The sequence below is a fragment of the Mesoplodon densirostris genome, chromosome 1, assembly GCF_025265405.1.
Source record: "Mesoplodon densirostris isolate mMesDen1 chromosome 1, mMesDen1 primary haplotype, whole genome shotgun sequence".
In the NCBI taxonomy this organism is placed as follows: domain Eukaryota; kingdom Metazoa; phylum Chordata; class Mammalia; order Artiodactyla; family Ziphiidae; genus Mesoplodon; species Mesoplodon densirostris.
In genome coordinates, this window is record NC_082661.1 from 114,959,903 (window position 1) to 114,985,806 (window position 25,904).

General features: G+C 43.4%; 1 protein-coding gene across 4 annotated transcripts in view; it reads left to right on the forward strand.

Moving 5' to 3' along the window:
• MTR (5-methyltetrahydrofolate-homocysteine methyltransferase) overlaps positions 1-25,904 on the forward strand; it is a 118,496-nt gene that overhangs the window by 41,994 nt on the left and 50,598 nt on the right. For all 4 annotated transcript variants that reach the window (XM_060108280.1, XM_060108307.1, XM_060108290.1 and 1 more), the window contains exons 16-20: positions 13,980-14,159; positions 16,903-17,019; positions 17,333-17,473; positions 24,079-24,168; positions 25,561-25,713. In XM_060108280.1, the coding sequence (XP_059964263.1) occupies positions 13,980-14,159; positions 16,903-17,019; positions 17,333-17,473; positions 24,079-24,168; positions 25,561-25,713 (681 nt within the window). The remainder of the gene's footprint in view (positions 1-13,979; positions 14,160-16,902; positions 17,020-17,332; positions 17,474-24,078; positions 24,169-25,560; positions 25,714-25,904) is intronic.

The window sequence follows — 25,904 nt, forward strand, 5'->3', positions numbered from 1 at the left end:
TATTAGTTTCCTTTATCAAATAGAGAAAAAAAGGGGAAGAATTGAGAAATGGCAACTCCAATGTTGTCTGTGCCACAGAATCAGGGAGGGGCGATGGGAGGCTTCAAACACAATGATTGTTTAACCTGGGTGATGGGTGTGTGGTGATTACTGTATTGTTTTATAATGTTATAAATACTTTCATATCTATTCCATATTTAATTTGATTAAATACTAATTAAAAAAATCCATACCTTATAATTCAGCCTTCTTCTGGGAATTATTAGGTTGAGTATGTGTTCATATTCATTGTAGCACTGTAGTAGCAAAAAATTGAGAAGGCTCTAAATGTCTATTAATAGGGGAATACTTAAATCTGCCTACATGTCATATAGAATACTGTGTAGCAGTTAGAAAGAATGAGCAGTTAGAAAGAATATATATATATATATATATATATATATATATATATATTTTGGCCACACCATGTGGCATGCAGGATCTTAGTTTGCCAACCAGGGATCAAACCTGTGCCCCCTGCAGGGGAAGCACAGTGTCTTAACTACTGGACCACCAGGGAAGTCCCTAAATATATTGAAATATATTGAAAAGTAAAAAGTAAAAGTAAAAAAAAAACACCAAGTGGCACGATCCTGGTTTTATTTAATAAAAAAGGATTTATATGAATATATGTGTGTCTGTAAACAGAGAAAAAAAATTGGTTGTTGTTAACTGGAGGGTAGGGATGAATTGACTTCTTATTTATATAATTGATAAGTGGTGGGGTTATATGTTATTTTTCTTTCTTTCCTTTGTTTTCTCATGTTTTTGAAGTAAAACTTTTTAACAGAAGTGTCTTGTTTTTGTGCAAAAGATGTATTTTCTTCATGAAAAAAATTCACATAGTCCAGAAGAGGACAAAAGAGTTAATTTTGATAACAAACATGTATTGAACCTTTACTTGCACCAAGTAAGCACACTCACATGTTAAATCAGTTTTTCTTCCCAACATATAAATGTTGGGTATATATTATTATTTTTGTATTTCATGTGAGTAAACCAAAGCACAAAGACTTTACCTGACTGTCTGTTGTTTCACAGGTAGCGAGCAGTTGTGCTCAGATTCAAACCCAGGAGATCTGGGTCTGTGCTAAATGGTTGGGTGAAAGAATCCAGGGTGAGGCTGTCAGGGAAGAATGGCTCTTTTATTTATTTTATTTTATTATTATTTTTTTTTTGGTACACGGGCCTCTCACTGCTGTGGTCTCTCCCGTTGCGGAGCACAGGCTCCGGACGCGCAGGCTCAGTGGCCATGGCTCACGGGCCCAGCCGCTCTGTGGCACGCGGGATCCTCCTAGACCGGGGCACGAACCCGTGTCCCCTGCATCAGCAGGCGGACTCTCAACCACTGCACCACCAGGGAAGCCCGGGTTGGCTCTTTTAGAGAAGGTGGTCTTGAAAAGCCCTTCTGAGGGGGAAATGTTTGAAAACCTGAATAAAATGAGAAAGCCACGTGGCCATTTACGGGAAGAGAAGAGGTTCTAGAAAATTGAAGATTTTGTATGAACTACTGTTCTTTAACTCTTGCCCTGACTCAACAAAATGTTGATGTCTTCCCATCTTAGTAAATATGGATTATAACTCCATCTTTTATGATTGCATTATATTCCAGTATGTATGTTTTACTTAGTCTATTATTGCATAAAATTGCGATTGTTTCTAAAATTTTAGTAGGATGAACAGTGGCCAGTGAATATACTAATTCGTGCAGCCATTTTCCTCTTGTAGAGTGATTTTCTTAGTTCATAGAAGTGGTCAAAGGTTGGGTCAAAGGGTGTGCACGGGCTTCCCTGGTGGCACAGTGGTTGAGAGTCTGCCTGCCGATGCAGGGGACACGGGTTCGTGCCCTGGTCCGGGAAGATCCCACATGCCGCGGAGTGGCTAGGCCTGTGAATCATGGCCGCTGAGCCTGCGCGTCCGGAGCCTGTGCTCCGCAACGGGAGAGGCCACAACAGCGAGAGGCCCGCGTATTGCAAGAAAAAAAAAAAAAAGGTGTGCACATTTGACATTTTAACACACATCGTTAAGTTGTCCTTCTGAAAAGTTGTATCTAGTCATCTTCCGCTACTAGTTCAGTGTGGTAAGACCATTTGACATAATTTTTATTTTTACCAAAGGTATATATGCAGATAGTGAAAGAGACAAATAGTTCTTTTTATAAAAAACAGAAGCCCTAAGCCTCCAGGTCCCCAGAGGCAACCACTTACAAGTTAGCTGATTCTTATGTCATTTACCTGCTTAACTTCAAATTACAGTTTTAGTTATTACTTGTTGCCTTTCTATAGTGGCTAAGGATTTGACTTTTTCTCCATCTTCTACTCCCCACTCCACACATTTACTTTTAATCCCCCCATCCTTCCAATATAATTTCAGTTGTAACTATTTTTGGCACTTATATTAAGCTGTGTAAACGCTGAGCCATGTAGTATACCATGATTCCTTTTCCTTTCCTTCACCCTCTTTCTTTTTCTATGAAGTTAATACCTATCTTTGCATTTGCTTTGCTTCTTACGTATTTTCAAACTGTTCCCTAGTTGTGTAAATTTCCAATATCCAGTGTATCCAAAGACACTAAGTAGATTGTTGTTTTAATTTCTTGAAGAATTATCTCTCCAAGTCTTCTGACATAATCTGGAAGGGTTGCTCAATAGGCCAGCTGCACAGCTGTCACTGCAAGATGTCCCTCCCCATCATGTGGACAGTTCTTCTCACCTCTCTCTTAGGTGTTTAGATCTCATAATTTCCTCATTCTTGGTTTAATCTCTCATTTAGTGACCTGTATCCTCTGGTTAGCTTCTTATGAAAGAAGACATGGCAGTAAATATTTTTGAAACCTTTCATGTCTGAAAACGGCTTTATTCTACTTTTACACTTAATTAACAATTGTGTGGGTATAGGAGTACAAGCTTGAAATTATTTTCTCTATGTTTTGAACTCATTGATCCATTGTCTTCTAGTTTCCATTGGTATTGGTGAGAAGTCCAGTGCTATTCTAACCCTTGATTCTTTTTGTGAAACCTATTTATTGTCTCATTTTCTGGATGCTTCTTGGATCTTCTGTGTCCATGGTATTCTGAAATCTAGTGATTATGAGCCATTCCTTGTGCTGGGCACTCAGTAGGCCCTGTCAGTCAGGAAACTTATAGCCGCAGTTGCAGGAAGTTTCCTTGAATTGTTTAGCCTCTCTTGGCCTGTGTATTATTCAGAAACTGGATGTTTTAGAAAGATCGCCTAATTTTCTTATCTTTTCCCTCCTGTTTTTCAGTGCTGACATTTTGTTCTGCTCTGTGTGAGATTTCTACATCTGTGTTTATGTCTTCTTTTTCCAGGAGCTCTTTTTTGTTACCTAAATGTTCTTTTTCAAATTTATATAGCAACCTGTTATTGTTTAACGGAGGCAGCTATCTTCTCAAATTCCTTCAAATATATCTTGAGCACCTAGTATGTGCCAGGCCCTGAGGAGATAGCAGGGAACAAACCTAGTCCCTGCCCTTGTGCAGTTTATGTTCGTAGAGGGCAAAGGGAATAATAAATGAAAAAACATAAAGACACACACACACACACACACACACACACGGATGGTACTGAATACACTGAAGGGATAAGAAAGAGATAAGGGTGATAGGAGTACCAGGATGAGGGTGGGGGATGCTCTTTTATATAGAATGGTTTGGGATGGAATAGAGGGAAAAAGAAGAGATTGAGAAGTTCTGAGGTTAAAAAGGCAGCTGCGGGCTTCCCTGGTTAAGAATCTGCCTGCCAATGCAAGGGACCACGGGTTTGATCCCTGCTCCGGGAAGATCCCACATGCCGCGGAGCAACTTAGCCCGTGCACCACAACTACTGAGCCCGTGCTCTAGAGCCTGCGAGCCACAACTACTGAAGCCCACATGCCGCAACTACTGAAGCCCGCACGCCTAGAGCCTGTGCTCCGCAACGAAGAGTAGCCCCCACTCGCCGCAACTAGAGAAAGCCCACGCGCAGCAACAAAGACCCAACGCGGCTAAAAAAAAAAAAAAAAGCAGCCACCAAATCGTGTAGGGCCTTGGAGACCACTGTTAACACTTTGGCTCTTCCTGTGAGTGAGCTGGGAAGCCACTGAAGGGTTTTGAGCAGAGGAGAGAACATGGTTCCATTTATGTTTCAAAACCACTCTGGTTCTTTGGGGAGAATGGTCTGCGGGGACCAAGCAGAGCCACTGGAGGTTGTTGCTGTAGCGCAGATGAGGGATGATGGTGGCCAGAACCAAGGCGGGAGCAACAGAAGACGTGAGCAGTCATCCATTTCTAGATGTGTCTTTAAGGTAGAGCCAGTAGGATTTGCCTTCGAGTTGGTTGTGAGCCATGAAAGGAGGAGGAGTCACAGATAATATTCAGCTTTTTGGCCTGGGCGGTCGAGGTAGGAGGGCAGTGAGCAGCCGATCTGGGACAGGCTGAGGAGAAGTTCCGCTTTGGCCGTGTGTTTCCAGTGGTGTGCTCAGGATGTGGTTGTGGAGATGAGTGCGGGCCTCATGGGCAAAGTCTGGCCTGAAGGTAGGATTGCCTTACTTGGGAATTATTTATTCCTAGATGATATTTAAAGCAGTGAGACTGACTTCACCAAAGGAATGACAGTAGAGAAGAGGCCCTAGGACTAAGCTAGTCTTGGAGCCACAGTGCTTCGTGGTCAGGGAGAAGAGGAGAGGCCATCAGAAGAACTTGGGAAGGAGCGGCCTGTTTGGTAGGAGAGGAACCAGAGGGGAGAGTTCACCTGGAAGCCAAGTGAAAAGGAACCTTCTGGAAGGGCGTGACAAGCTATTTTAAAGAGCTGTGGGCAGATCAGGGAGGAGGAGATCAAGAATTTACCCTTGGATTTAGAAATGGGGTAGTTTATGATCTTGCTGTGCTGTTTCCAAGGAGATGAAAGCTTAATCGCAGTGGGTTCAAGAGAGAAGAGGAGAATTGGGGGCAGCAGGTATAAACCATTTTGGGGGAGTTGTGCCATAAAGGGGAACAGAAATAGAGTGGAAACCAGAGATGGATGTGAGGTTAAGAAAGGGGGTGTGTGTGTGTGTGTCTGTGTGTGTGAAGACAGATGATGTGACAATATGTGTTTGCAAGCTGGTGGGAGTGACCTGGTAGAGAGAAGGGGAGGAATTGGTGCGCAGGAGAAAGGGGGCACTTGCTCAGTCCATGACCTTGTGGGTCGAGGGGCTGGCAGCCAGTGTGCAGGGGGCAGGGCAGCGTGCTCACAGCGCAGCAGCAGCAGCAGCAGGCAGGGCTGGGAGTGCTGGGGGGCGGGGGTTGACTGCTTCTATTTTCTCAGTGAAGCAGGAGGCAAGGTCAGCCCTGAGAATGAGAATGGCATGTTGTTTGCTTCGTGTACTGGTGCTTTACCAGAAGTGTGAAGCAGAAGCACTCCCATGGGGAAGGGTAGTTGCTGCCTGTGCTGTTAAAACACATACACACCCCTGGGCTCCGCCCCCTGAGTTTCTGACTCATTTGGTCTGGGGTGAGACCTGGCTTCGGTAATTTTAAAGCTTTAGACGTGATACTCCTGTATACTCTGGCTGAAAACCACCAGCAGAGTTTATCTCATTTAGTCCTCACAGTAACCATGTGGGGTAGCTGTCGCCCCATTTTACAGTGAGCCAAGGTCAAATGGCTAGGACGTGATGGAGCCCTGGTCTGCCTAGTTTGAAGACAGACGCATGCTTCCAAATCCTGTGTTATCTCCCCCGCAGAGTGCTTGATCTTGGCTGAGAACAAGCTTTCCCAATTTAGATTTGAATGAGTCCACAAATAAAAAGCAAATGTAGGGGAAATTTTTTAACTTGCTAGTTATGAGAGAAACACACATTAGAGCAATATTAAAGTGACATTTCATCCTTATTAAGTTAGCAAAAGTAAACTTTAAAATGATCAAGATCTGTGCTGGTACAGCAGTGGTAAACAGAAGGCCTCATTCATTGTAAAGTGTAGTGAAAACTGAGACAGTCCTTTTGAAAGACCCCATAATGCCTATCGAGAGACATGCAAGTGTTCATACCCTTTGAGGTAATGATCTCATTTCTGGGAAAGTATCCTAATAAAAACATTCAGCAGCATAAGAATTCTATATATGCCAAGGTTTTTCACCAGCTTTTTATTGAAGATAAAACAACCTAAATGCCCAACTGGAGAGAAAGTGATAACTTAGGTTATCATTCAGTTGTAATATTATCCAGAGTATTTCAATATTAATTATGAAGATTGTGGAGCAGCATGACAGTGCTTACAAGATATAAATTAAAAGATTAAAAACCAATAGTTATATAGACACTGTATATGCAACTACATAAAAACCCCATTTGATAAAGATTGGAGGAAAATGCTATTAAGGAGAATAGCTGTTAGAGTAAAGGTGGTGGGATTAAAGGTCCCTTTTCAAAAACTGCTTTTCCTGATTAAAAGTAATTTTTCTATATAATTATAGACCTACATATGCTCGTTGAAGGATTGTAGTATTGAAAATTATAAAACACACAGTAAAAAACTCATATACTTGAATAGTTCAGAAATCAGTGATACAGATATTTTGATGCAAAGGCATTTCTTCTATTAATTGAGTTCGTAACAACTTTGAGTGTAACAATCAGGTAAGAACCAAGGTTCGCTTTGCTTGGATGACACCACTGGTTATAAGGAGAAAACAGCTCTCTTAAATGGAAGACCACTGTTGCAACTGAACAAAGCAGAAGATACAATGTGCTTACGTTCCAGTACATGGCGACTGTCTTTGCTTTATGTTTGTGATCCATAGTGCAGTGAAAACTGCAAGGTCAAGGCCAGGTATGACAGGGAGGACTGGCCCTGAGACTTCTGGATTATAAGGCAAATAAGGAAGCACTTCTGTGTTTTTTGTTGATGTGAGTAGTTTTGATCAGCTGTTACTTTTAACTCTAAATAACGACAACAACAAAAAATATATATATATAATATACGTAATAATATATAAAATACAAAGAACACTTTCATTATTGAAATTTTTGTGGGAAAAGTTATTACTACTCACCTCTAGATTTAATTCTCCTTTTCTAATTGAAGTGATTACTTTTGTGACAATTTTTCATAATGTAAGTTTTCTTAGAAATACAGTTATCACATAGTAGAGTAGACTATTTTATTTTTGTTTGCATGTGTGTAAACTATGTAAAAGAATAATATCATCCTATAAAAGATCCATTATATTCAGCACATTTTCCTATGTTAAAATGATTGGAACATAATATTCTAATTTATGGAGAAATAAAACTCCCATTAGGATACTGATTAAAATGTAATAAATCCTAACCTAGAAGATAATGAGGAATTGGTATCTGGGAGACATTCAGGAACATGATATATCTTTCTGGTTACTATTCAGTCAAGTTTTTTGTTTTTGTTTTTTTTGTGGTACGTGGGCCTCTCACTGTTGTGGCCTCTCCCATTGCGGAGCACAGGCTCTGGATGTGCAGGCTCATCGGCCGTGGCTCACGGGCCTAACCGCTCCATGGCATGGGGGATCTTCCCGGACCGGGGCACGAACCCGTGTCCCCTGCATCGGCAGGCGGACTCTCAACCACTGCGCCACCAGGGAAGCCCCTCAATCAAGTTTTATAGTTTTTCTTAAATAGGAAGCCTCAAGAACATTCCTTGGTATTTGTGTTGTTTTGTTGTTGTGATTTTGACTTATTTTTCCTTTCTTAAATATTTTTCCTTTGGTAGTAATTTTTTAGATTTTTATTTCATAACAACTTCTTTTTAAATTTTAGATAAATTGACACTGTTTTCGAGTTGAATATTTTATATTTTCCAGTAAGTTATGCACCATAGTATGATAAACACATAGTTGTAGGAAACCAAAATCAATAGTTGTTAGTTTGCCCTTTATTTTTTTCCTTGGTGAAGGTAGTTGACCCAAGCCTAGGAGTTGATTCTCAGAGTTTCTGCTCTGACGCTCTCCCAGCTTTATTAAAATCTGACATATATTTCTGCATTTCAGGGGCCTCCTTTTTAGTGGCTATAGAGAGGTCACCCCTCTCTGGTTAAGATGCCATGATTGAGTATTTATCTCCTTGGACCTTTCCTTATAAGGTAGTTATATTTTAAATTCTCTGTTTGTAAGAAGGAGACTTGTCCAGATTGCCTTCAGAGGTAGGAGTTTGTGGTAGGGATATGAGGAACATAGGCCTCTGAGCCACGCCTGGTCTCAAGACCTCTGTGCCTGAGGTGTTCAGTTGTCCTACAGGAATAACAGCACAGCATACAGTAGGCATACCTCCTATGCTGAGGGTCCCAGCTCCCTGGCATGTGCCTGGCACCCCTCGCTGTGAGAGAGAAGATTTGAGTGGGTTCATTTGCCCCTGCTGGAACGTAGCGTTGCTTCATCCAGGCCTTAGTATTTGGCTTTGCAGAGTAGGATTTTCCAGAAAACAGCCTGTCTCTGCAGGTTCTAGAGAAAAGCCACGAGCACCTGTTGGCTCATGATAATGACCTTGCAGATGAGTCTGGTTTCTGGTCTCCTCACCTGCTGTATCCCCTGTGGTTCCTCTAAACCAGTAGTTCTCAAGTTGGGGGAGGGGTGATTTTGCAACCCCAGGGGACATTTGGCGATGTCTAGACAGATTTTTTGTTGTCATGACTGGGTTGTTGGGAGGGGACGTGCTCTCTCATCTAGTGGGAGCGGGCAAAGCCCTCCAATGCGTAGGGCGGCCCCCGCAGCAAAGAATGCTCTGGTCCAGATTGTCAACAGTATCAAGGTTGAGTAACCCAATTCTTAACCCAGGGCAGCTTCTTTTCTGCTACCCGTTTTTCTCTCTGATGTTGTCTGGCTGATGGGGAAAGGACAAATATGGTTTTCGTATTTTACTCCTCTGTGCCAAGCCTTGGGCTCTGGGCACTGAGGATAAATGAGGGTTAGCAGAAGGCCCAGCTCCTTGCAAGATTCAGTGCCTTTCGGAGGTTTTGGTGAAAGTGGAAGAAAGACCTGATGAAGCAGGGAAAATCTAGCATGGTGGGATTCCAGAAAGATCTGAGGGGCAGGGAAAGAGTTCATATTTAAAGCTCGATTGTTAAAAGGAAGGCAAAACTAGATAGGTTATGGGTCTTATCTAAATATTTTTGGGTATTGGTTTTAAATACATCTCTGGATAGTAGGTCAGTCTTTTTCTTTGCCCTTCCTATGAGCTGTCTCCTTCTACTGTATCCCCTTCCTAGCTCTCCCTTTGAATGTACTAAAGCCGACCAACCCTCCACTCTATCCAGGGATCGATAAACATATTAAGAATTTCCTTCTCTTTCCTCCCTTTCACGCTGCACAGAATTTGCATCCTCTCCTGGAAGGTGACTTTTAAAACAACTTGACTTCTTTAAAGAGTTCAGAAGTTTTCAGTGTGGTGGCACCTGCAGTTTCTAGATTGCAACTGACACCGCTTTTTCCTCACCAGATCGCCTCTCGGTGTCGATTCCACGTCTGAAATCCTATCCATTTCCTCTATAATCCTGGCATCCACATTCTGCCTTAAGTGTGAGTTCTGCCAGGGGCACAGCCTCCGTTCTTTCAGGAGAAGGGTGAGCCAGGAGGCATTCCAAGGTGACCTTGCATCTCCTGCGACCCCAGCTCAGTGCTCTGCCCTGTCCTTCATCCCATGCCTCACTTCTGCCTGCAGGCCTGTGGCTTCTGCTGGCCTCTGGGTGTCCTAACCTTCAGCTACTTACGCCCACACATTTACCCCAGTAGAGAAGTCACTCCAAGGATTTCTGAACCAATCCTTTGCCCTGAGTGATTTTAAGCCAACGGGTCTCTTGTCCTGTATTTTCCCTTGGAAACTTTCCTTCTTCAGCTTTTTTCTTTCTGACTTGTCGGTGCCTTTCTGATGGTGGCACACACATCCCTTTCCGTCACTTCCGTTTTGAACTCTGCTGTGTTCCGTGGCCCACTTTAAGCTGGTTCAGTCAAGTTTGAAACCTTTAACTTGCCTCTGAAGTTGGTCCCGTTCCTTCTCTGTTCCTTGTCAGGGTGCATTTTCACAGAACCTAGGTGTCTTTGATCCTTTTTCTTTCTTTCTCATAGTATCAGCCTCGATAACTAAATCAAAAATTGTTTTATGGGCCTCCCTGGTGGCGCAAGTGGTTGAGAGTCCGCCTGCCGATGCAGGGGATACGGGTTCGTGCCCCGGTCTGGGAGGATCCCATATGCCGCGGAGCGGCTGGGCCCGTGAGCCATGGCCGCTGAGCCTGCGCGTCCGGAGCCTGCGCGTCCGGAGCCTGTGCTCCGCAGCGGGGGAGGCCACAACAGTGAGAGGCCCGCATACCGCAAAAAAAAAAAAAAAAAAAAAAATTGTTTTATGCTTATCTCATTTTTCCCTAAGTGTCTGATAATCTAGCAAAACCTGAGCAGTGGATTTCTTAACTGATGCCTCCTACCTACTGATGGCTTTCTAGCTTTACTACGGCTTAAGAATAAACCTGATAAATTATAAAATCATAAAAGATATTTATTAATCCATCTTGGCCCTTAGATTTTCAGTATTGTCACTGAGGTTTCTTCTACCTCAGCCTGAGAAGGTGCATCTCACTCTTTAGTGGTTCTCACCTGGGCTGTGTGTTAGTATCGCTAAGGGGCTCTTTAAAAATACTGTTGCTTAGGTCTCATCTCAGGATTCTGATTGAAGTGGTCTTGAGTGAGGTTCAGGTATTAGTATTAGAAAATGAAAATCCCTCTGGGTTATTAAAACGTGCCACCAGAGTTGAGAGCTTCTGCATCTTTGAAATCCTCAAGCCTTGAAGCTTATTAGTATGTTTATCTCACAGCCCTGGCTGAGGAACAGGACAAAGAGAACCTTGGAGAATCTAACATGATATGCTCCTGGCAAAGACCTGTCCGTTGAAACTCTGTGCATTCTGAGATTTGCTTGTTTATTCAACAGACAGTAGCTGCTTGTCTGTTAATGTGGCAGGTAGTGTACTAGGTGCTGGGAGAACAATTTGACAGGGGCCTCATCCTTGCAGAGCTGATAGTTGATGATTCAGTTCTGACCTAGAAATGAATTCCTGTCCTGTGAGATGTCATTCATGGCTCAGAGAAAGAAAGGACCAGGACCTACCAACCAAACTAGGTGATGAAGAAATACTAACAGCACTGGTAGCCCCAAACCCCTGTGCCTTTTCTCTTAGTGAGCTTAGCTGGGCCGTGAACCTAGAACCTAGAACTCTGTTTGGCTCTCTGTGAAGGGGGAAATAAAGTCCAAGACTAAAGGTGACCCTGGGTGACCTGCTCTTGACCACTTTCTTCTGGGCCCACATCTTGATCTTAACCTTAACTTTATCACTAACTGAAGGAAGACGTAAGAAGTTTGTTGAAGACATTCAGTTAAGGAAGATGAGAGCCTGCCACTTTCCCTGAAGCCTGGAGCAGTGGGGCTGCAGAGCCCACTCCTTGTGGTCCTTTGCCTGGGCCCCTTGGTCTGCTAAGTCGTGGGAGCACATCCCCAGCAGGAGGTAAACTCTAACCCCAGCAGCTGCAGGAAGCAGGGATAGATTAGACATCATGGAGAACAGTTGAAAAAGAACACCAAAGTAGGCGAGCAATCAGAAGCCTAGATCCGAGTGAGTTCTTTTTATAATTCCCCCGCCACGCCTTTCTCTGGAGGCTGGGGCCTCACTGAATGTCCTTGAACTACAGCAGTGTCTGCACCCCTCATCCCTGCGGTCGCCTGAGAGCTCCCTCTAGAGGTCAGGATGTGTGTGATCAGCAGCTTATTTACCATACTTCATGTTCACATCTGGTCAAGGGTAACCTCCCTCCAAGTAGTCAGCCTGGAAGACTCAACACTTAATTCAGTGGTGTTGGACACTTTTCAAGAACATTTTGTACTTTTATTCAGAACTGTATGTGACTTATTTTTTTGGAACCACTGTAGTGATAGCAGGTATTCATTTTTTCTTCAGAGCAGATTTGGTTTTTTTTCTACAAACAAATCATTCAGCATGAAATTTGTTGAATAAGCCTCGCGTTGAGGTTGTAAATTTGACCTGAAGACAGTTTCCATGACCACGTTCAGAAATGCCTTGAGTCAGGGCTTCCCTGGGGGCGCAGTGGGTAAGAATCCACCTGCCGATGCAGGGGACACGGGTTCGATCCCTGGTCCGGGAAGATCACACATGCTGCGGAGCAACTAAGTCTGCGCCACAACTACTGAGCCTGTGCTCTAGAGCCCACGAGCCACAAGTACTGAGCCCGCGAGCCACAACTACTGAGCCCGCATGCCACAACTACTGAAGCCTGCATGCCACAACTGCTGAAGCCCGCGCACCTAGAGCCCATGCTCTGCAACAAGAGAAGTCACCACAATGAGAAGACCGCGCACCACAAGGAAGAGTAGCCCCTGCTCGCCACAACTAGAGAAAGCCCGTGCACAGTAATGAAGACCCAACGCAGCCATAAATAAATAAATAAATAAATACCCTGAGTCAAAGCCTCATTCATTCATTCATTCATTCAACAGTAATATTGAGCACATCCTCTGGCAGGCACTGCCCTAGGCTCAACAAAAAATAATAAGTTGCCAAATAAATATATTTTCTAGAAGGAGAGATACCATGAAAAAGTGGAGGATGCAAGAGGGGTGGCAGCAGGCTGGTTTAGACATGGTGATTAAGGAAGGCTTCTCTGAAAAGGGGACATTTGGGTGGAGACCTGCGTGATGCAAAGCACAAAGCCATGTCACAGTGTGTTCCGGGCAGTGGCAGCAATGAATAGAAAGGTTCTGAGGGAGGACAAGCTTGGTGGGTTTCAGGAACATCAAGGGAGCAGTGTGGGGAGACTGGAGTAGATGAGGGGGCAATGATAGGAAACAGAATTGGAGGCGTGGGACCTGATCCTGAGGCTATTGGGAAGCAACAGGAGGACTGGGATTTGCTGGAGTCAGTGCTTGGCTTTCTAGGGTCACTGTTTTTTTTTTTTTTTTTTTTGCTGTACGCGGGCCTCTCACTGCTGTGGCCTCTCCCGTTGCGGAGCACAGGCTCCGGACACACAGGCTCCGCGGCCATGGCTCGCGGGCCCAGCCGCTCCGCGGCACGTGGGATCTTCCGGGATCAGGGCATGAACCCGTGTCCCCTGCATCGGCAGGCGGACTCTCAACCACCGCGCCACCAGGGAAGCCCCTAGGGTCACTGTTTTGAAAAGTAATATTAATTTATATTTATGACTTAAGGCACAAGTTAGTTAGCTAATGTTATGGTGGGTGGGGTTGGAGGTGGGGAATAAATACACATCTTTGAATCTGTGTAGACTGTTACTGCAGGAAGGTCCAAGAAAGCCTCGGTGATGGGTTAGCACACTGCAGGCAGGTCCAGAGAGAAAGGGCACGTATTTTTAAATTTATTCTTTAGTAGTATTTGAATTTTTATCATATGTGGGGGTTTTTTTGTTTTTTTTTTGTTGTTTTTTTTTTTGCGGTACGCGGGCCTCTCACTGTTGTGGCCTCACCCGTTGCGGAGCACAGGCTCCGGACGCGCAGGCTCAGTGGCTATGGCTCACGGGCCCAGCCGCTCCGCGGCATGTGGGATCTTCCTGGACCGGGGCATGAACCCGTGTCCTCTGCATCAGCAGGCGGACCCTCAACCACTGCGCCACCAGGGAAGCCCCCCATATGTGTGTATTTTTAAGAAACCTGTTTATTAATATACCATACGTGTATGTAAGATTTGATCTTTACAGAAGTAGTGTAGCTGTTGTGTTGACGAAAACACAAAGGGACTTTATACCAATTCCTCCTTGGAGATAATTTGATAAACATTTAGAGGCTGCTTGGCATTTGGATTTCTATGAAATCCAAGCACTGATACTTAAGTGCTTTCAACAAGTGAATTGTCCTTCTGTTTTCATAGATAACACCTCATTTTTCTATTTCAAATTACATCTTTTACTCCTTTCCCCAGGCAACAGAAACAGACACCAAAATCAGAGTGTGCACCCGGGCCTACCATCTCCTTTTGAAAAAACTGGGCTTCAATCCAAATGACATCATCTTTGACCCTAATATCCTCACCATTGGTACTGGGATGGAAGAACACAACTTGTATGCTGTTAATTTTATCAATGCAACAAAAGTCATTAAAGTGAGTATGAGTATTTTTCTCCTTTCTACCCAAGACATTGCTTAGATTTATCACATGGCTCCAGTGAATAGTTTGAGCTAACATATATATTTATTGGCAAGGAATATTGACATTCTTATTCTTAGGTAGTAAATTGGTTTTCTGAAATTTAGGGGCCTTTATTGTTTTTCTTTTATATGTTATTTTGTACTGTGAAGTAAAACACACATACTGGGAAATATAGAAAAAATAAGAGTATGATAAATAATTGATTATGAATCATATAATAGCTTACACTTTCACTTGCGTCCTGAAATGGAACATGGGTAGTGCCCCCATGGCTCTCCCTTTCTCATTACACCCTCATTCTGAATTTTATGCATGTTTCAACAGGCTGAGTTTTATGATTCTACTTTGTTGCTTTTCTTTAAAATTTTAACACTTCTGTATACACAGTCAATCTGAATTATCCATGGATTTTGTATCTGCAAATTCACCTACTCACTAAAATTTATTTGTGACCCCCAAATCAATGCTGATGGTGCTTCTGCATCATTCACAGGCATATGCATGTGCAGAGTGGTGAGAGAGCTGAGTGCCTGACCCACGTGTTCCAGATGAGTCAACAGGGTTGAACCTCTTGGTTCAGCCCTCATTCCGTAAACAAGTGCCCTTTTCATGGTCTGTTGAGTGCCATGTTTTTCACATTCTTGAGCTTTTTCTTGGTGATTGATTTCTCTGTTTAAATGGCTCCCACGCATTGTGCTGAAGTGTTATTTAGTGTTCCTATGTGCAAGAAGGCTGTTATGCGCCTTATGGAGAAAATATGTGTGTTAGATGAATTTTGTTTAGACACGAGTTGTGGTGCTGTTGGCTGTGAGCTCAGTGGTAGGCAATCAACAATATATACTAAACAAGATGTCTTTAAATGGAAACACATATAAAACAGGGTTATATGTTGATCAGTGATGATAATTTTGGGACCAGAGGTTCATGAACCTAACCCTGCATTTCCCATAGGAGCAGTGTTTTTTTTCCCCAATTTGCAGTGTTCACAGTGACTTTATAGAACATAACTATCACAAATAATGAGAATTAACTGTATAAACAGTATAGTTTTGCCTTTTTTTTTTTTTTTTTTTTGCGGTATGCGGGCCTCTCACTGTTGTGGCCTCTCTTGTTGCGGAGCACAGGCTCCGGACGCGCCGGCTCAGTGGCCATGGCTCACGGGGCCAGCCGCTCCGCGGCATGTGGAATCTTCTCGGACCGGGGCATGAACCCGTGTCCCCTGCATCAGCCGGTGGACTCGCAACCACAGCGACACCAGGGAAGCCCAAGTTTTGCCTATTTTTGAGCTTTAAGATTCTAATGCCTTTTTTCCTCACCCAGTCTCATTTTAACGATTCACCTGTGTTGTTGTAGCTGTACTTTGTTCATTATAATTAATGTATAATATTCCATCATATACCTGTTTCATAATTAATAACTGTTCTGCTGTTGATAGACATTTTTTTTAATGTTTTATTTTTGGCTGCGTTGGGTCTTCGTTGCTGCCTGCGGGTTTTTCTCTAGTTGCGGAGAGCAGGGGCTACTCTTCCTTGCAGTGTGCGGGCTTCTCATTGTGGTGGCTTCTCTTATTGCGGAGCATGGGCTCTAGGCACGCAGGCTTCAGTAGTTGCAGTGCATGGGCTCAGTAGTTGTGGCTCACAGGCTCTAGAGTGCAGGCTCAGTAATTGTGGTGCATGGACTTAGTTGCTCCGCGACACGTGGGATCTTCCCAGACCAGGGCTTGAACCCATGCCTTCTGCATTGGCAGGTGGCTTCTTAACCACTTCTCCATCAGGGAAGTCCCTAGACGTTTGGTTTGTTTCCAATTTGGGTATGTTATGAGCAAGGCTGCCGTGAGTGTTCTTGTATATATCTCTTGCATGAGCTTCCCTATAAAATATATCCAGAAGTGGAAGGGTTGGGTCACAGTAGCAGACAGTGACCAGCTCTCTCCCAAAATGCTTGAGCAAGTTTGTACTTTAACCAACAGTAAGTAAGAGTTCCTGTTGTTCCACACGCATACTAATGCTTGATATGTCATGAGGTGTGGTGGGAACCTCAATTTCCTTTTGCCCTTTTAAACTTAGTCAAGTTTATAGTGAACCTGGGAGTTTGTTCATTTAGGCAATGGAAGCCTTCTAGTAGCTTGTGCCTTCCGTGAATGACCAACTACTCTCTGTCTCTCTGTTTGTTCTCTCTGTCTGTCTCTCTCTCTCTGTTGTCTGTCTCTGTTTCTTTCTTTTTCTGTTATTTATCCAGCAAAGTTTTTTTCTTTTTAGCTGTGTGGTGCGGCATGCAGGATCTTACTTCCCCGACCAGGGATCGAACCCATGCCCCCTGCAGTGGAAGCGCAGAGTCTTAACCACTGGACTGCCAGGGAAGTCCCTCTGCAGCAAATATTTTATGGCATACTCACCATGTATTGTGGCCCTATCATGGTCCCTGTAGAAGTATACAGAGATAAAGCAGAATTTTTTATTTTCCCTTAGGGAGATTAGAGTCTAGTAGGAAAAACTATGAAGCACTGCCTTTGTGATGTCCTGATGTGCAAGTTGTGGTCTACATCTAGCTAAAAGAAGCTCTGAATTACTTCGAACTCTATATGTTTGGTTTTTTTTTTTTTTTACTTTCCACTGTTATAAATAAAGCTTAAGGGATGTGATTGCTGCTTTTGGCAAAGTAGGGAAATCTTTTCACATTTTAAAATTTTTTCCAGGAAACGTTACCGGGAGCCAAAGTAAGTGGAGGTCTTTCCAACTTGTCCTTTTCATTCCGAGGAATGGAAGCCATTCGAGAAGCAATGCATGGGGTTTTCCTTTACCATGCAATCAAGGTATAGTGGAACACCTGTTTACCTTTTGACACCAGTTTTTACTTAGTGCAGGGGTTTACAGACTTCGGCTCACAAACTAACTCTGCTCTGCTTTATTCACAGAGTTCTGTGAATACAGTTTTATTAGAACAAAGTCACACACTCTCACTCGTATCCTGTCTATGGATGCTTTTATGCTACAGCAGCAAAGCTGAGTGGTTGCAACAGAAGCTATGGCCTACAGTATTTTCTATCTGGTTCTTCACAGAAAGAGTCACTGACTCCAATTTAGAGTATCCCTAGAAATCCTCATTTTTCTTTTTATTGCCCTTAGTTTGGTATGGACATGGGGATAGTGAATGCTGGAAGCCTTCCTGTGTATGATGACATCCACAAGGAACTTCTCCAGCTCTGTGAGGACCTCATCTGGAACAGAGACCCTGAGGCCACCGAGAAGCTCTTACAATATGCCCAGGTAGGGAGAGGTGTTCCGATGGATGACTTTTCCTATCTTTGAATGTTTCATTCACATAGTGTTATTAGACCTTCATTGTAGAATAGAAGCAAGGATCCAGCCATGTCTTTGAATCATTGAAGGTTTCTACAGAGAGTTCTAGAGAAGGTGTTTTCATTAGGGCAAGGAAGGAGAAGCAGGCCTTACCTATCTGCTTCAGTATTCTTAATTTATATTTCTTTAAGTTTATTTTAAAATGTAAAATTAATTTTTCTCATACCAAAGTAATACATATTAACTCTAGAAAATGTACAAAATACAGGTAAGCAAAAGAAGAAAATAAAAATTACTCATAATCCTACTACCCATTTTTTTTTTTTTTTTTTTTGCGGTATGCGGGCCTCTCACTGTTGTGACCTCTCCCGTTGTGGAGCACAGGCTCCGCACGTGCAGGCTCAGCGGCTGTGGCTCATGGACCCAGCCGCTCCACGGCATGTGAGATCTTCCCAGACAGGGGCACGAACCTGTGTCCCCCACATCGACAGGCGGACTCTCAACCACTGCACCACCAGGAAAGCCGTACTACCCATTTTTAAGCATTGAGATTTTGTTACAACCTTCTAGTCATGGTTTTGCTTCTTTTTTCAATACGAATATGTGCTAATAGGTGTGTCCATACACACACACACACGTACACGCACACTCACACATTTTTTAATAAAAATGTTAACTATATTCTCAATGCTTTTTTTTTTTTTTTTTTTTTTTTTCTTTTTGCGGTATGTGGGCCTCTCCCGTTGCGGAGCACAGGCTCCGGATGCGCAGGCCCAGCGGCCATGGCTCACGGGCCCAGCCGCTCTGCGGCATATGGGATCCTCCCAGACCGGGGCACGAACCCGTATCCCCTGCATCGGCAGGCGGACTCTCAACCACTGCGCCACCAGGGAGGCCCCTCAATGCTTTTTTGATAACCCATTTGTTTAGCAGTATACTGGGAACATCTTTCCACTTTATTGGGTATTTTTCTACCTCATAATGTAAATTGGACATTTTCTTGTGTGGCTATGTCATTACCTGGTTCCCATTGTTTTAGCTTTATATTTGTATTTTACCTGTTTATATTAGGATCTAGTCCAATGGTGGCACAGTTCTACAGTTCAGGGCTTGAGGTCTGTACACATTTGATTTATAGACATGAGAATAATTTTAGTTAATCCAAAAATGAGTTCCTTGTTTCCGTTTATTATGTGTTCGGCAGTCCTAGGTGTATTAAGTATCTATTATGGGTGCTGCTTCCTAGAACTCAGTTTAAGGAAAGATGAGATCTTTACCTCAAGAAAACTTACTTTTTAATTTATTTCAGAAAGTGATAGCAAGGGAAGACATTTTTCTCACAAAGCACGTTGGGAAAGTGGTAGAATGCTTTTATGTGTGTGGCCACCTGTGTTAATGTTTTCCATGTTAAATTCTGAATTCATCTCTGGCAGAACTGCTAACTTTTCCTCTTCCTTTGAAGAGTACTGAAATGTTCTGGAAGAAGGATAGGACAATTTAGGATTAACTGCATCCCTGATTTATTAGCCTCATGGGAGACAAGATTTAGATTTATGAAACTGCTCATGTTAGCCTTAGGTTCATTCAGCAGAGCTGAGTGGAGTTCAGACTCAGTGCCAGTGAGCACGTGACCCTCCTCTCAGTTCCTTGGGACGTTTCTGATTTCTCATGTGGACCCAGGACGGAATGTCTTGACTGTTGCAAATATAATCAGGTTCTGCTTCACAGCTCATTACATAAGAAACAGTGCCTAGCTTTCCTTCACTACTTCCATGATTGTTTCTACTCAGGTAGACAAAGTGCTTAGCCCAAGACGTGAGTGTGAAACACTATTCAGTTTTTGTCTTAGCCTGCCTTCAACTTAGCGGGGGATCCTTCATGAATCACTGACTAAAACAGGGTTCTGCTGAAGGCCAGAAGGGCATCATAGCTTCTATATCAGGAAGTTATACTAGAGCATTCTTAATTAACCCATAAAGTGATGTGCTATTGCATCTTCTCCACTGTTCAGATGAGACAGCTCTCGCTTAGGAAAGGTAGGGCTCCGTAAGCCTATTCTCATGTACGGTTTTGCCGGTTTTGTATTTTATATCAGTCATTCTTTTCGGTCTTTGTTCACTTTCAGTATTTGCTTACAAGTTTTTGTTTCTCTATATCTTGCTGAGCTGTTGAGAGGTTTTGCCCCTGGGGCACAGCTGAAGATTAAGGGGGAAATCTTCATCACAATTGCAAGGGTTCAGGCTTCCCTGGTGATGCAGTGGTTAAGAATCCGCCTGCCAAGGCAGGGGACATGGGTTCGAGCCCTGGTCCGGGAAGACCCCACACGCCACGGAGCAACTAAGCCTGTGTGCCACAACTACTGAGCCCGCGTGCTGCAACTACTGGAGCCCACATGCCGCAGCTACTGAAGCCCGTGCACCTAGATCCCGTGCTCCGCAACAAGAGAAGCCATTGCAATGAGAAACCCATGCACCGCAACGAAGAGAGCCCCCACTCGCCGCAACTAGAGAAAGCCCGCGTGCAGCAAGGAAGACCCAATGCAGCCAAAAATAAATTAAGAAAAAAAAATTGCAAGGGTTCAACAATCCATTGTATAAACAAGTGCCTCCCTCTTCATGTAAGCACAAGGACTTATCACAAGCCATTGACCCCTCTGTCAAGTAGGCTGTCTACATTCAAGGTGACTTCTGTTACCAGTAAGGAATTAATAACCAAAACAGGTATGCTTTCATCACTGCCAGGAGTCGTCAGCTCTGTAACCATTCCTCAGGATACACCGAGTGCAAAGGGAGCGTGAAAAGCAGGAATATTATGAGACAAATAAGGGTTGAGGAATTATTTTCTATATAAGAGAATGATTATTAATTTTTGTTATGAAATGATGAACTCTGCACCCAAGTTTCATCTGATAGATTATTCAATATTATTATTAAAAAGGGTGGAAAGAGTCCTGTCTCTGATCTTCCTAAGCTCTCTAATGGGCTTTATTGAAAAACAGTTCCCCTGATTTGGTGCAGGCTAACTTGTGGCAAGTAAGTTCCAGGTGTCATGAGACCATGCAGTTTCCGTGGAGTTTGTTTATTAGGCAGTACTCTTTGGGCATGAACGGGGAGGATCTCTGCTCTGGGTGGGATGGCTCTTGAATGGCCTCAGATTGTGAGAATACACAGGTCCCCAACTTAACGATGGTGCAAAAGCAGTAAGCACTCAATAGAAACCGTACTTTGAATTTTTGAATTTTGGTCTTTTCCCAGGCGAGCAATATGCAGTACCATCCTCTCTCCTGATGCTGGGCAGCGGCGACGAATCACAGCTCCCTGTCAGCCCGCCATCACGAGGGGAACAACCACTACACTTAAAACCACTCTGGACCCACACAGCCGTTCTGTTTTTCACTTCCAGGACAGTATTTTTTTTTTTTTTTTTTTAGATTCCAAATATAAGTGAGATCATACAGTATTTGTCTTTCTGTGTCTGACTTATTTCACTTAGCATGATGCCCTCAGGGTCCATCCATGCTGTTTCAAATGGCGGGATCTCCTCTTTTTTATGTCCGAATAATATTCCATTGTATATACATACACCACACTTTCTATATCCATTCATTCACTGATGAACACTTAGGTTGTTTTCACATCTTGGCTATTGTAAATAATGCTGATTTTATATATATATATATATATATATATATATATATATATATATATATATATATATCTTTTTTTTTTTTTTTTTTTTTTTTTTTGCGGTACGCGGGCCTCTCACTGTTGTGGCCTCTCCCGTTGCGGAGCACAGGCTCTGGACGCGCAGGCTCAGCGGCCATGGCTCACAGGCCCAGCCGCTCCGCGGCATGTGGGATGCTCCCGGACCGGGGCAAGAACCCGCGTCCCCTGCATCGGCAGGCAGACCCTCAACCACTGCGCCACCAGGGAAGCCCCTATATCTTTTTTTAATTGCCATCTTCTTTAAGGTTCTTCAGCATGCGAGAGAGGCATTGGTCTCTCGACATGTGATAAAGCCCTGCGTCATTCAGTTACCCCAACCTCAACCCTGGAGCTCCCCCCAGGCCCTTCCTTCTTTCCTACCACACTGTCCATTATTTGATGCCTTTATGTTTGTCCTTTCCTCCTCTTCCTGTTCCTACCGCTGTAGTTCAGGCCTTCATCATGGACTGTTAAAATATCCTCCCCCTTCTAGGGTTCTCTTAAAAATACTACTTTGATGGGAATTCCCTGGCGGTCCAGTTGTTAGGGCTCAGTGCTTTCACTGCCAAGGGCCCGGGTTCAGTCCCTGGGTGGGGAACTAAGATCCCACAAGCCATGTGGCCAAAAGAAAAAAATTTACTACTTTGAATGTTACTCTGCAGCTTCAGAACTTTGTATTGTGTCATTCCCCCACCTCCACCCCTACCACCACTGCCTGGAAGGTTAAGTCCAAACTCCAGAGCATGGATTTCTGGCACTCTGTGACTTGGCCTCTACTGTCCTGCCCAAACATTGCTCTGGAAAATCCGTTCTTGTTCAGGATTAAATCATTCAGCTAATATTTACCCAACTCTTGCTTTGTGCTTTGTGCTTTCTGTACTTAGAGGATCTAAGTAGTAAGAGAGACGTGCCCCTACAGAGCCTGCAACTTAGTGAGGCATGCAAAAGTGTGTAGAGGCATTTGTCATTGAGTGTGGTGGGTAAGTGCTGTGACAGGGCATGTATAGGATGCTCTAGACTGCTTAGGAATGGCAGTGAACCCAAAGGTAGAGGTGGTCAGGGAAAGCCTCCCAGAAATGCTGGGTCAGGTGAGACCTGAAAGCTCAATAGGAGTTAGCCAGGCTAATGTTTGGGGTTGGATTGTACTGGTATTCCCTGCCAGAGGAGGAGGATTTGCATCTAGCTGGGGCCTGGCATCTGGTAGGTGCTGAATAAATGTCAGGTGAACAGAAATGAAGTCCTGGGGGTGAAAGAGATGATGGAGAGTGTAAGGAATTGAAACGTTCAAGACAGCTGAGCTCCTCAGGAGTAGCAGAAGATGAAGCTGGGAGGAAGTCAGTCAGGTCAGGGCATTGTATGGCGTGGAGAGGAATCGGTACCATATCTGGAGAGAAATAGGGAACTTACAGTGAATTTTTTCCCATGGGCGCAGTTTGATCAGGTTTGCATTTTGGAAAGCCCCCTCTGGCTACAGGGTGGAAGATACATTGGAGACCAGGGTGATCCTGGGCTGTGGAGACCAGTTAGCTTCCTGCACTATGAAAATGGAAGCGGGTAGAGAGAAAAATTGAGATGATGTAAGCATTAGGACTAGGCGATTGATTGAATGTGAGGAATGGATGGAGAGTCAAGAGTGATACTGAGGCTTATGGTTTGGGCAACTAGTGCCATCAGTCAAGATGGAGGAAACAGATAATGTCATTCACCTTCCATACCATGATCATTGTGCTTTTGTCCCTTTGCTGAATCTGTCAGCTTCTTTGAAGTCTCTCTTCACCACTCCAGTTTGCGATGATACGCAAAATTCCTAGCCTTATCTGTGTCATCTCTTCATTCAGCCCTTGGCACGTGCTTTCTCTTTAGCTTACCTTTCTTTGTGTATTTCCACCTCCCTTATGATATGGCAAAGTCCCCGAGAGCACAGTCTGTGTCTTGCACCTCACAGTGTCCCCACCTCCGGGATGATTTCTGACTTAGCTTCATTACAGCCTCTCTGCACATATCTGTGGGTAGTGATGGTCCTTGTTGAGAACTTTAAAAGCTCATCAGATATGAGGTTTAGCTAGCTTCTCTTATTGTCCTGGAAATCTTTGGTCCTAAGATGCTATCTTTTAGGAAAAAAGGAAAGAAAAAAAATGGAGCCTCACTCTATCTCTCTACTAAGCATTCAAATCCTAGTGGTGATCATTTTGTGATTATAGAAATATTGAAGCACTATGCTGTGCACCAGGAACTAACATAGTGTTGTAGGTTGATTATGCTTTAAAAACAAACAAACTCGTAGAAAAAGAGATCAGATTTGTGATTACTAGAGGCAGGGATGGTGGGAGGGAAAATAGGGTAAAAGCAGTCAAAAGGTACAGAATTCCTCGTAAGGTAAGTAAGTACTAGGGGTGTAATGTACAACATGATAAATATAATTAATGCTGCTGTATATTATATATGAAAGTTGTTAAGAGAATAACTCCTGAGAGTTCTCATCACAAGAAAAAATGTCTTTGTCTTTTTCTTTTATTTTGTATCTATATGAGATGATGGATGTTCACTAAACTTACTGTGGTAAACATTTCATGATGTATGTAAGTCAACTCATTACACTGTATACCTTAAACTTACACAGTGCTGTATGCCAATTCTATTTTAATAAAACGGGAAGGAAAAATTTTTTTAAAAAATAAAAGTTCAAATCCTAAAAGACTTCTCTCTTTCCATCTCTCCTTACCTCAAACATTTACCGAGATCTTGATTCATGCTGGATACTCTACTAGGGCCTTGAAATGTAAAAGAAGAATAAGGCATAGTTTTTTTCTGCCCATTAGCTGAGTAAGTGACCTGTTGTATTATCTCCCTGTCCAAATTTCAATCCAGACTCAGGGCAAGGGAGGGAAGAAAGTCATCCAGACTGATGAGTGGAGGAATGGCCCCATCGAAGAACGCCTTGCATACGCTCTTGTGAAGGTGAGTGTGGGCTGGAGGCTGGGGCTCGTCCTGGGGGCTGATGATGTGGCTGGAAGGGAGGTGCTGACAGCAGCTGACAAAGGAGTTTCCCTGGACCACCCTGGGTGATTTTGCCCTCCACGCCACCCCCCACCCCAGAACTTTCGGTAGTATCTAGACATACTTTTGGTTGTCCCAACTGGGGGTGGAAGCTTTACTGGCATCCAGTGGCCAGGGGTGCTGCTGAACTGGCCATCCTACAATGCACAGGATAGTCCTGCACCACAGAGAATTATTCAGTCCAAACGGTCAGTAGTGCCGATGTAGAGAAATGCTGTCTGAGACCAAGCTACTGTTGTTTGGTCAACAAGCGAATCCTGGCTCTTCTGCTATAATTGGAATTTTACGCCAGATAAATCTCTTGGCTTCAGTTTCCTCATTTGTGAGTCTGGAAAATTTCAGAGTTTTTTTTTTTTTTTTTTTTTTTTTTTTTTTTTTTTTTTGCTGTGTTGGGTCTTTTGTTGCTGCGCACGGGTTTTCTCTAGTTGTGGTGAGCGGGGCCTACTCTTGGTTCGGTGCGCGGGCTTCTCATTGCAGTGGCTTCTTGTTGCAGAGCACGGGCTCTAGGGCTTCAGTAGTTGTGGCTCACGGGCTTAGTTGCTCCGCGGCATGTGGGATCTTCCCAGACCAGGGCTTGAACCCATGTCCCCTGCATTGGCAGGTGGATTCTTAACCACTGCGCCACCAGGGAAGCCCCAGAGTTCTTTTTTTGCCTCTAGAATTTAACTTTTAATTTCTTGGACTTTTGAGATTCACCTACTTCAGGTTGTGGAACTAGTCAGCCACCTCTAAGGATCCTTGAACTGGGGATGCTGGAGGATTAGGGCCTGACCAGTGAAGGCAGGACAAGTCAGTAGAAGCTTCATGGACTGAACTTCGTTTAAGTGTCCTGCCCATTGTTATTCCTCCCCCAACCCAGCCCTGTAACATTACAGTGAGAAAACATACTGTTTTCACAGGAGATATTTGTTAATATATAACCTGTTAAACCACTAGGAAAAAAAGTGTATTTTATTATGAATTTGAACTTAACATATTAGTACTCCTTCTGTCACTAATTTTTCACTTTTACTCAATATTTACTTTATATCAATAAAGCCAGCTAAGCACCTTACACAGGTTATCTCATTTAATCCTCAGAATAACCACATGAGGTTGGTACTGTGTGATATATTAATCGAGGAAACTGAGCCTTAATGAATTGTCTAAATTAGTGATAGGAGCCAGGGTTTGAACAGTCTGATTCCAAAACCCATGATCTTAAGTATTTCCATGATTTATTCTTTGTTGGCTATTTGAACTTAAGCCAAGTTTTTCTGTGATATTTTTCCTATTTTTTTTTCGTGTGTGTAGGGCATTGAAAAATACATTATTGAGGATACTGAGGAAGCCAGATTAAACCAGGAAAAATATCCCCGACCTCTGAATATCATTGAAGGACCACTGATGAATGGCATGAAAATTGTTGGTGATCTTTTTGGAGCTGGAAAAATGTTTCTACCTCAGGTTGGCAAATGATGGGAAATTTTCACAATTGAAAGAAAAAGCCTTTATTTTTTAATGCATAATAAGTTTGGGTATATTTCAATTTTGACGAGAGCTCAGGGGCATTGAGATGTGATTCTGGTCATTCTTTCTCTAAATTCATTTTTAGGAGTAGTCTGGAAAAGTCCATCTAGGCTGGTGTGGAGGTTAGA